General features: G+C 37.8%; 3 protein-coding genes across 3 annotated transcripts; 1 reads left to right on the forward strand and 2 right to left on the reverse strand.

The window, feature by feature from the left end:
• The first annotated feature begins 216 nt into the window (after nucleotides 1-216).
• On the forward strand, nucleotides 217-4,609 carry LOC116019775 (cytochrome P450 85A1-like). The gene is made up of 9 exons (XM_031260106.1): nucleotides 217-446; nucleotides 547-868; nucleotides 952-1,101; nucleotides 1,409-1,654; nucleotides 1,741-1,827; nucleotides 2,613-2,691; nucleotides 3,777-3,883; nucleotides 3,977-4,101; nucleotides 4,333-4,609. Exons 1-9 carry the CDS (start codon nucleotides 253-255, stop codon nucleotides 4,421-4,423), a joined length of 1,401 nt encoding a protein of 466 aa, XP_031115966.1. The 5' UTR covers nucleotides 217-252; the 3' UTR covers nucleotides 4,424-4,609.
• Nucleotides 4,610-4,901: 292 nt separating this feature from the next.
• On the reverse strand, nucleotides 4,902-9,713 carry LOC116019774 (probable tRNA (guanine(26)-N(2))-dimethyltransferase 1). Its single transcript, XM_031260105.1, has 13 exons — nucleotides 9,552-9,713; nucleotides 9,210-9,473; nucleotides 8,222-8,512; nucleotides 8,031-8,118; nucleotides 7,661-7,782; nucleotides 7,339-7,478; nucleotides 7,179-7,251; nucleotides 6,955-7,043; nucleotides 6,728-6,833; nucleotides 6,295-6,507; nucleotides 5,855-6,049; nucleotides 5,647-5,724; nucleotides 4,902-5,481 (listed from the first exon to the last, which is right to left on the reverse strand). The coding sequence occupies exons 2-13, from the start codon at nucleotides 9,363-9,365 to the stop codon at nucleotides 5,242-5,244; spliced, it is 1,791 nt and encodes a 596-aa protein (XP_031115965.1). The 5' UTR covers nucleotides 9,366-9,473; nucleotides 9,552-9,713; the 3' UTR covers nucleotides 4,902-5,241.
• A 768-nt stretch (nucleotides 9,714-10,481) lies between these two features.
• Nucleotides 10,482-11,759, reverse strand: LOC116020447 (scarecrow-like protein 3). Its single transcript, XM_031260920.1, has one exon. The coding sequence runs from the start codon at nucleotides 11,757-11,759 to the stop codon at nucleotides 10,482-10,484; it is 1,278 nt and encodes a 425-aa protein (XP_031116780.1).
• Nucleotides 11,760-11,989: the final 230 nt, after the last annotated feature.

Here is an 11,989-nt window from a genome sequence, read left to right on the forward strand (position 1 = left end):
CAAAATAAAGATCAATATTACACCTATGCATAGTCTGTCCAGTCTACAGCAGTAAATTGAAGTTTGCCCACTCCTAGTGCCCACATGGACACCCCACCCCCCCCCCCCCCCCCCCCAACTGGCTCCACCTTAGCAAAACCAGCAATCCTGAGACGTTTGACTCTCTCTATATAAACAAACAACAGCCAACCCCAAACCATTTCCATTTCTCTGCAGTGAGCTTAAAGCCAGCCTTGAAAAGCAAAAACACCAATGGCCTTCTTCATGGCTATTGCTCTGCTGATTCTTGGCCTCTGCATCCTCAACACAGCTTTGCTCAAATGGAACGATGTAAAGTACAGAATGATGAAAAGCTTGCCCCCTGGAACCATGGGTTGGCCTGTTTTTGGAGAAACCACAGAGTTCTTGAAACAGGGCCCCAACTTCATGAAAAACCAGAGAGCAAGGTGACTGAAGATTCTGCTGTTATGTTATATATGCTCATTTTTTTGTGTGATGGGTTTTCTTGAAATCCTTGAAAGATTGAACCTTTATTGTTTTTTTCAGGTATGGGTGTTTTTTCAAATCCCACATACTAGGTTGTCCCACCATTGTTTCAATGGATCCAGAGATGAACAGATACATTCTGGGAAATGAAGCCAAAGGGCTTGTCCCTGGATACCCACAATCCATGCTTGACATTTTGGGAAAATGCAATATTGCAGCTGTTCATGGCTCTGCTCATAAGTACATGAGAGGGGCACTCTTATCTCTCATCAGCCCTACCATGATCAGAGACCAGCTCTTGCCCAAAATTGATGAGTTCATGAGATCCCACGTCAGCTCCTGGGATGGCCATGTCATCGACATCCAACAAAACACCAAAAAGGTTTCTACACATCATCATTGTCAAACAACAAACCTTAAACACCCATCCTGTTTCTTCTCTGTTCTAATCCATTTCTGTTGCAGATGGCTTTTCTCTCAGCTCTGAAGCAAATTGCAGGGATTGAATCCACCTCCATAGCTCAAGAATTCATGCCTCAGTTCTTTAACCTTGTTCTGGGGACCCTTTCCCTGCCTATAAACCTTCCCAACACAAACTACCGCCGTGGGTTTCAGGTAAAAACTGTCAAATGTTTGACAAATAAAATATTATCTGTCTATGGCAACTTCAGTCAAGTTGGTCAGACTGTTAACTCTAAGCGAAAGTGTCTTATTAACTTTCTTGATTTGAGCCAGTGAGCTATGAACAATTTAGGAGTGTTTTAACTCTTTGTGATTTTTTGCTGGCTCGAGTTACAAAACGATGTTTACTAGGTGCACAACATCAAATAGTGGTTACGGGTTTTTCTCGTAACCCAAAAATAAGAATTATATGTGTCTGTTTGTCTGCCCAGATATTAATCACCTGTGTTGTGTCTGACAGGCAAGGAAGAACATTGTGTGCTTACTGAAAAAACTCATAGAAGAGAGAAGAGGTTCAGGGGAAAAACAACAAGACATGCTGGGATTCTTGATAAATGAAGATGAAAACCGATATAAACTAACGGATGATGAAATGGTTGATCTGATCATAACAATCTTGTACTCTGGGTACGAGACTGTTTCCACCACTTGTATGATGGCTGTCAAGTACCTCCATGATCATCCAAGAGCTCTAGAAGAGCTAAGGGTAGGCCTAAAAACGCAGTCTTTTAGCAGATGATTACATAAATTTGCTCAATTTTTGTCTGTCTGATTCAATGCAAAATTCTGCAGAAAGAGCATATGGAGATAAGAGCAAAGAAGGGTCAGAATGATCCCATCAACTACAATGACTACAAATCCATGCGATTCACGCGTGCTGTAAGTATAAACATAAATCAAATCGAAAATTCAGTCAAGTTGATCATACCGCTGACTTAGTAACCCAAAATTACAAGTTCTGACTTTCTTGTCCCTTTATCCGCCTTTCGCCAACAATTCTCCCTAAGTTTTGACTTTCTTGGCACTACAATTCCGCCTAAGTTCTGACTTTCTAGACCCTTTATCGGCCTCCATCCAAAAATCTGAGCAAATTATGTTATGGACTCATGTCCACCTTGGACCCAGGTTCATGTTTACAATTTTAAAACTCTATAGAATTCTATGTTTATAATTTAAAAACTCTATATTTACAATTTTAGATTTCAATATACAAAATTATATTACTCAATATTCACAATTTTTGAACTCTATATTCACAATTTTGTTATATAGATTCAAAAATTGTGTTATATATTGAATTTAGAGTTCTGAAATTGTAAACATAGAGTTTCGTAATTGTGAATATGGACTTCAAAATTTGTAAACATAGAGTTCTACAATTATAAACATAACCTGGGTCCACATTGCAAGATGGACCGTGACATAACAACCGAAAAATCTCCCTAGCCACCTGTTGATGGACTTGATCTCAGCCCAACAATTTATCTCCTTGTGATTTTTTGCCGGTTAAGTCACAAGGCAGGTTTATACAGTGTGATAGTGATTCGGGTTTCCCTGATCACTTAATTTGTAATATATATATATATATATATAAACCATGAATTAAATACAAATTTATCTTTGCGAAAACGAAAAGAACATCCTAGTAATTCAGGTGTTTGCAGGTGATCTTTGAGACATCTCGGCTGGCAACAATAGTGAATGGGGTGCTGAGGAAGACAACTCGGGATATGGAACTCAATGGTGCGTATGAACAACATCATTTCTGCACATTACACACTGCAATCTTTAGGTTATTTATTTGAGGGAGGGCCATGGTTTCTGACTTTATGGTGACAATTTTCTTTGTAGTGAATATAAATGGGGCATAGGATATATAGTATATGATATGATGTGATTATGATGATGATGATGATGGGGGGATGCAGTTTAGAATGTAGAGATAATCATATATATATATATATATATATATATATATATATTGATCCCCCACAATGAACCATCTGCTGTCAATTATCCACATGGCATACCTACCATTCCAGCCTAGATGTCACATTCATGACCCATCTGTTGCTAAAATGAAATTATTCTATCTGTAGTTTGGGAAAAGAGATGGGAAAGCTCAACTCACTCTCCCCCCTTGTCCCCTTGTGTCTTTCTGTCCAAAAGTTGAGACCATCACCCTACCCCCAAACCCCTCAAGTGTGTGAGAGTGATAATAAAACCACATATTCGATATAGCTAAACTAATTGATCAATTCAAAAAAAATTAATAGCTTTATTTCACTGGCAGTTGTAAGATGCAGAGTTTGATTCCTATTAAGAAAACACTTTAGGAACGTTAGATGGACTCTAGGGTAAGATCAGAGTAAACACTTCGGGAACCTAGGAACTTGGAAACTGGCCTACAGTAGCCATTTTATTGTCGACGCTCATGTACAAGCACTTTATGACCTTGTTGTGGAGATTGGTGTACAAGTACTTTGAGAACCTATAGACTGGCCTACGGTAGGGGTCTTATTGTGGGCACTCAATTATAGGCTCTTTGAAAACCTATAGACTGACATTGGGGCAGGGGACTTGTTTTGGACACCGACGTACAAAAGCACTTTGAGAACCAGTAAACCACTCTAGAAAAAGGAGATGGGGACCTTTGGGGTTGGAATACAATGGTTTGATAATAAAACCACACCCAACCTAATAATAGTTATGTGTGCAAGAAAGGAAATACACAAAAAAGTGGGACAAAACCAAACAATTGTGTATAGCTCCCACATGAGCCATCCTGCTTTTCCTAAAGCATTTTATATTGTTTGTTTTTGTTGCAGGTTTTATTATACCAAAAGGATGGAGAATATATGTGTATACAAGAGAGGTTAATTATGACCCAAGACTGTACCCTGATCCATATTCTTTCAAACCATGGAGATGGCTGGTTAGTATTGTTGTTTGGAAAGCTCAGAGTTTGATGAAACCAGTAAAAATTATGCATCAAATTCACCTTACAGTTTTGTGGTGGTAAATGCAGGATAAAGGCTTAGAGAACCAAAATAACTTTCTGGTTTTTGGAGGAGGCACTAGGCAGTGTCCTGGAAAGGAACTTGGAATTGCAGAAATCTCAACATTCCTTCACTATTTTGCAACTAGATACAGGTTAGCCAACAAACAAATTTTCATTATAAAAAAACACCTTTTTCTAGAAACTTTCTCAACCTACTAAAGCGCAAAGAGTCAATGTCAGGACTGGAGGTTGAGAACCTGTGACCTCCCATTTGGGAGAGCCATAATTTTGTCGCACGTGCATTAATTAATTTCATTATAATGAAGTAACACCAAATGTTTTGTATATTATTATTATTATTAATTATTGGTTGTGGAATGCAGATGGGAAGAAGTGGGGGGAGAGAAGCTGATAAAGTTTCCAAGAGTTGAAGCACCAAATGGGCTACACATCAGAGTTTCATCCTACTATTAACCATCACCCAATAAATGTACAGCACAAAATTGGCTTTAAATGAAGAGATGAAAGAGCCAACATAGATTTTCCAGCTAACACAACTACAAATTTGTAACCCATTTTTGCAGGAAATCCATTCTGTTATTCTACCAAACTTCCCATTTCGAATTTCCTGGAGAAACATATATTTCTATTGTGTCAAAATAATCCTCATTACCAAACACTCGATCACCAATTTTATAAACTAGTGTTGTTATCAGGGATTAAACCCAAGTCGCCCACATGACAAACAGACTAAACAAGCCCAACCTGACGAGTTGAACCCATTTTGACAGCTCTATATAATTCTCATACTTGGACGGTCACGCACATAAGCGTTAGAAGGTTATACTTTCAAAATATTAGTATGTTCTAAAGAGCATAGATGTCCTAAATAAAGGGAATGCAAGATATTGAGGAAGATTAGGATTGTGATGAACATGAACACCTGAAGATGTATAGTTTCCACAAGCTAATGAGTTTATGAAAATCATAGTTCCATAAAAAAAAAACTGCACTACACAGATCTTTCAATGTTACATCAGGAGAGGAAGAAACATATATGATTTTACAGCAACTCACCAACTGTAACCTACTAAAACAAACAAATTTTAACCTTCCTCCTGGGTTCAAAAATTTTGACAAGTAGAGGTTTTTGATCTTTGCACATTTCATAGTAATAGGAGTGGGATGGTTCCTCCTCCATGAGGAAACACATAAGAAGATGTGCATTATAAGATTAAAAACATTAATATGGCAAAGCTACGAGGATGTTTAAGTGGCGGCAGGTTCCTTATTTATGAATCTGGGGTGGCGGCATCTTCTGTCTTCTTACGCTTGCTTGCAGATTCTTCACCGTCTTCGTGGTTGCTAAATCCATTCACTGCCTCTGGACCCAAAATCGACACGTGTTTGCTGGTTATCTGGCGTCCTGCCCTAAGTTTTGGGCCCCAGTGCCGTTCAGGATTGGGAAGGAAACGCGCAACCTTATTGGCCTGTACCTTGTTCACTGATGCTGCTGCTCGTGCAAAATTCGCCTGGAAAGAAGAAAGAAAATTGATGGTATCAAGATCAAGAAAGCTCATCTGCCTGGCAGCTCAAATTTTTAGCATGAAACTGAATAACTAACTTCGTTGGATAGAACAGAGATACAGATAGATGTGCGATTATAACCGAATTTACAGCAAGGAGTCAAAAAGCACCTGCAGAACAGGTTCCTTAGCCAGAATGATGCTTCCGGATTGATCAGGTGGTTGAGCTTTCACAGGATGATTTTTTACCTAGATAGAAAATTGCCCCAAAAAGGTTGATATTACATTTTAATGTCTTTCCTCGTTGTAAAGCAGGCAAGAGTGTTATTTTATTTTTATTTAAAAAAAAAATGACGGAGGAAAAATATTTTCCACATACCCAGCATCGCATGATATCCCAAATAACCTCCATTGGTGCATCCGTTTTCAGCCCCAGAGGATTCGCGTGAGTTCCTGATACACGATATCCCGCATTGATAACAGCAGACCGGAATATAATTGCTGATGGAGGGGTGCATTTGAGGGTTGCGCAGAGGCTGTGCAAACTCAGAAACAGAGGAACATCAGGTAATTCCTGCAAAGATGCACATTCTGATAATAAGAAACCGATACTCAGACAAAGCAACCAAGGACCCATATTTTGTTTCCAATTGTTTACATCACAAAATAGGGGGAACCTTAGTGAAACTGAAACTCAAGTTCATTAGATGTTAATGAGCTGGGAGAAAAGAAAGTTTAGGTTTGTAGTCCCCCACTCTCGCTGTACATTTTTCATCATTAACAAACACACATTTCTTTGAAAATGACGGAGAAGCTCACCTCTGAAATTGTTGTCAGCACACCGCATATTTTGTCATAAGCAGGATAGCGCTCCTTCATTGATTTTACGTCAGCAAGAATATCGGCTACCCACTCCTGATCATGTATAGGAGCAGACCATATTGGTCCACCCATGTTGAATTTCTTACCGCAATCACTGCATTCTTGTGCAACAGCAGGACCAAACCCAGGAAGATATCTCACACTGTTGCCCTGGGAAGAGTTGCCAGACAATAACATGACGTTTGGTTCAAAGAATAAAAATAAAGGGAATAGAATAGAATTCCAACATCCTGGATTTCTCGTTCATGCATAGTATGTGTATAGAATGTGAAATTGAAAAAAAAAAAAAAAAATCATAACTTAAGGATGGTGGAAGCAGAGAAATTAAATGTTCATATCAGCTTTTTTTTAGCCAAAATTAAAGACGTACCTTTGACACGGTCCTCCCAATGGGCTGAAGATGAAATGAATCACAACCAGTACATTGATACACGTACGAAAGATTTAAAGGAGTGTTCTTCATCGCACTAGCAGAACTGCAACAATTATTTGAAAGCGCAGACCTCAAAAACTGATTGAAACAATGAAGATATAACTGATGACCTAAATGATAGTTTGATAGGCATCCTTCGAAGAGAGAAAGGAAGAGATACTTACGTAAATATGCGGACAAAGACACGTATATAAAAATCCATCTGAACTGACAATATGGGAACAATGTATCTTTTATATCGATTTGCATGGCTCTGAAATAAAAACTTAAAGATGAGAATGTACAACAACGAAACTGAACTTGGTTTAATCAAAGTAAACTTTCAATCCATAATTCCATAGAGCAATGTAATGCATAAGCATTTTCTCCAATTAAAACAGATAAATACCTCAATACAGGAAAGAAGCATCCTCAATGCCATTTCATGACAATATTTTCCTTTCAACGGATAGGAGCCATATCTGATTGCAGAGGGGCAACCAAGTAAGTCCATGTTTAACTATCAAAAGAAGAATTACAGTATAGAACTAAATGCTCATAAACCTTACTTGGAATAGCAAACCTCTCCATATCCTCCACAGAGCACTGCCATATCAGTTGCAGTACACATTAATACTCCTCCATCAGCAACAGATTGAACAGCAGAGTCGAGGAAAACAGAAGGCGAACCATATGGATCAAGATCGACCTGGGACAATAACCAAGCAAAAACATTAGCTTGTTTGGGAAGTCAGTATGAAGCACGTTTAGTGAATAATCAGATATGTTTGATTAATCAAACCTTGGCACTACAAAGAAATAATATTCTGATCCCTCCTCAAAACCGAATATCAGAAAAAGGGTAAAGCATTCTCACTTATATAATCATACCACATCAAATTCTTTCGGGTGGGTGATCATATATACTCGAGCATCAGCAAGTTGAGATTCCACCTTTGTGACAGCTATAGAACCATTGAACTTTATATTTCTTTGGCAAGCTTCAACAGAGGCTGCAAAGAGGAAAATCATTTCATGTCACACCAAAGGGTGAAGCAGCAACATAGAATTGGAGGCCTTTGTTAATCAAATTTGTGTATACATATATAAATGAATAAGCCTACAAATATATGGAAGCCTTATCCTCACTAATTCCAATATCAGCATGATAGCATCTAAGGTTTATCTATTTAAGTAATAGGGTCAACACTACCACCTTGATCTTTTACATCAAACCCAGAGTGCTAGAAGGATCATTTACCTTTATCATTGTCCAAGGCCACAACTTGACCAACCTCTTCAACTTCACGTGCATATCTTAAAGCCCTCAAACCAGAAGCTGATAAAGCCTGTGAAGTATCAATGAATAATGAAATAGAACAGTGCTTTAAGTTTGTTCTCCCTATAGAAAAGATGAAACTACAAAAAGTAACACAAAACAACATAAGAAACCTCAAGAACTCGAGGTGGTTTCAGTTCTCTGCCTTTTCCTCCTAAATTATTATTTAATTCTTCTGAAATGCTACATGGTTCATCTTGAGATGTCTCTTCTGAGACTTCACACCCATTATTAGGTTTTCCATCATGTTGATCAGTATCAACTGGAGATTCTGTCTTAGCACCAGACTCATCTGTAACCTTTGAGGCTGCCTTTGTTCGTTTCGCCAGAAATGCTTCATGCTCTTGCTTCCGTTTTGATATAAATGTCCTCAGAACAGCAATAGACATATCTCTGTTATTAACCTGAGTTCAAGATTTGAATTGTGAAATTTATTTACTTCATAACCCATGATTCATGAAGATAAATATAAAGGCATATATTCCTGTCACCCTAGAAGAAGCACAAGACACACAAATAACGAAACACGCCCATACATACAGTTCAAATAAGATTGTAAGGGCTACAGAAGTAGCTTGCATAACTCAACATCCTGATTCCAGTTATAACCTAATAAGAAGCAGATGCTCCCTTCCACCAGTAAAAGATTGCACATTTGCCCAAAGCCAAGTAAATAAGCTGGGCTAGTAAATAATCAAGGAATGCCAAAATTTGACTGGCAAAGATTTATAACAATGGTGTCCCATACCCCATCCGCTGCACGACATAATCCCCCTATAGGGATAAGCATTAACTACCCTATAAATCCATTCCAGCTAAAGAAGATGAAAATCAATCAAAACCTTAACAAGCCAAGTCTAAGGGGAAGGGGTTGTCTAAAGTTTCTAAGTCTAACTTTCAATTAACAACAACCCAATTCTCATTTTTCAAAATTTACTTTTACACATGCTTGGTGAAATGTTTCACAGCTATGCTGGATTTAACTTTTGACCAGAGCAGCACACCATGCCAAGCACTTGAACTTATAACACAATCCCATAAACAGTCATTAGAAGGAAAATGGAATAATGCTATATTTACTTAGAGGGGGGAAAATGAAACCTGTGCTTTGTTGTAAAAGACTTCATTTTTGGCGTGCATGAGAATCTCAGCCTCCCCTTCTTTTATAATCTTAAAATCATCGGCATTAAACGACGCTGTATTGTTTGCTTCCTGCTGCTTTTTCTCTTCGTCCCCTGTTTCTTCATGGCCTCCCATATCGCCTGTTTGAAGGGCTCGTCTAGCTCCTGGGTTATTCGCCGCGGATGGCTATGGCTAAACTCAAGCTTTTCTTGCTCTTAATGGCGGCGTTTGTTTTCAGGATTTCTGAAAATACAAAATGCATGAAGCTCGAAGGGCTTTCACAGTACCCAAAGTACAATAATGGAGCAAAAAAAACCTTACCTGCATTGTTGTATCTCCGTCCCACTGAAATTGAAGCATGTGGAATTCAGTGCAAAATCCGACCCGGGTAAATCTTTGCTCATTCAAATATGAGAATTGAGATTGATTATTAAACCCTAGCCACTTTTAGGGATAACTCCACTTGGACCCATTACACTACACACAATTATGATTGAATCCTCTATAATTTCATTAATTATACTTTTATCATAGTTTTTGTTTCTTTACCACTTTGAAAATTTTTTCACTTGCAACTTTAAGAGCAACTGAAAATGGTTTTTTTTTTTTTGTCCTTTTCTCCTTCGGTGGCATTGGACAAGAATTTTGAAGGATTAAGATTAGTCTAACTTAGAAAACTAATGTATAAAAAAATGCATAAAAAATAAAAATAAAGAGAAAATGAAAAACAATGAAAAATGTATTAAAAAGAAAAAGTGAAGATGGTCTACATAAAGCACTCAATGGACAATGTTAGCTCACAACACGCTCCATTTCTTCTATATTTTTTTTTTAACAATTTTCAAAATCTGAAGATAGTGCAACTTGATTTTTTTCTCTTTCATTGCATCTCTCCTCCATATTAATTTGTTATTCTCAAAATCTGGAAAAACAATCCCTCGATGGGAAAGTCCCGAGTAAAAAGTATTACTTTAACTTGATAGTTTTAGATAGTTGGTAAGCAATTGTTAAAACTATTACGAAATCATAAGTTCAATTCTTGTAAATGGGTCACTATGGTGACTTGGGCCGAACGGGACACCGGTACCTAATGACATAAGGAATTTATTAAATTTATCATTTTATAAGACCAAGAAAAACAACAATGAACAATGTACTTCTCTAGCATATTTCTATACTGGATAGAGAATCTAATTATACAAATATTTGTTGTACTTATCTATCAAAATTAAGCAAAGTAAACAAATGAATCTAATTGAAACAAGTCCATCCAGATACTGAATATATGGGACGATCATGCCAACCGATCATCAAGCTTCCTCTTTGACTACTAATCTTGTACCCATCTTCACCATACGACTCTACAAATCTTATAGCGTCATCCATAGTGTCACCCCACAATCGTACTGGTCTAAACTTGACACGCCCTAACCTAACCATCCAATTAGCAAATTTTTCATGCCTTTCTTCTCTTTCTAAACCATCGCATGCTACAATGTTTTCAATTTCTTTGCCAATCATTTCTTCCACCAACAACCTCTCCTCACATAAATCCCCCTTGAATGCAACATTAATTGAATCAAACATTGCGCTGTAATATCGTAACCCCTCAACAAATCTATCAACTAATTTTTGTAAGTTATGGTTAGATTCTTGCTCTACCAACATTACTAACTTTGGTGACAAAGAACATAACTTTGCTAGGAATTCATCAGCATGTTTGCAATGGTTAATGTTTTTAGAGTCCTTGTTTAGTCCAAATTGGGCATCAATGCGATCGTCCTCGGCTAAAAGGACGTGAAGATTTAGTACTGATATGAAAGCTAATGCTTCACCTGATCTTACCTTAACGATTGAGTTGAAATTCAAGTCTCGAAGATGGACGGTGACTGGGTTGAACTGAAAGGGCATGTCTAATTGCTCGGCTTCTTTTTTTAGGCATGCACCAAGTTTGTCCAACGCAGTCTTGTTGCTACTAACACAAGTGACTCTTAAATGGGGAGGTCCATCGGGTGAAGTTGCAAGGATTCTCATAAATGGGACCCACAATTGTTGGTCACTTGAGCCCAAATCAACTACATGAACTACTCGTTCTCCCAACATGGCTTGAACTAAAGTTCTATTTATAACTGCATATGCAAAGCCCAAATAAGGAAGAGCCTTTGTGAAAATAGATCGTGCACGATCGAGATCGAATTTCATTAGGCTACTACAATTTAAGGCCTTATAAACACCCGGCCAACGCTTCACTAATCGAACCGCCAAGGCAGAAGCAAACCAAGTTGCCAACCGATGCATGGAATCATTACTGGCAGAATTAAACTGAGAAATTTGTCGAAGACACACATCAGCTTGGTGAAGATCACCGGAAGATACATGAGAAGCACAAGTGAGCAACAATTTGATGAGTCTAATACCATTATTTTCAGACTTCAAGACATCACAGATTGCACCATTAGAATTAGTAGTAGGAGACAAACTCAAAGATAAAGACACATTTGATTTTGACAATGAAAGTTGGGAACTCATGAGGGACTTACTCTCTTCAATGTCTAAGCTAATAGTAAAGCTGATTTGGGAGCAATGTGTTTGTGCATATGAAATGATGCAATTAGTGGTTACATTTAAAGGGGTCATATGCAAGTATGCAACCAATCAACATATTGAAAATTCATAGCCTTCCTCTTGGAATATGGAAATCGTCCAAATGGAACAGTACAAAAATGAAAGAGAAAGTAATAAATACTCCATTTATTTAC

Source organism: Ipomoea triloba, chromosome 5 (genome assembly GCF_003576645.1).
Source record: "Ipomoea triloba cultivar NCNSP0323 chromosome 5, ASM357664v1".
Classification (NCBI taxonomy): domain Eukaryota; kingdom Viridiplantae; phylum Streptophyta; class Magnoliopsida; order Solanales; family Convolvulaceae; genus Ipomoea; species Ipomoea triloba.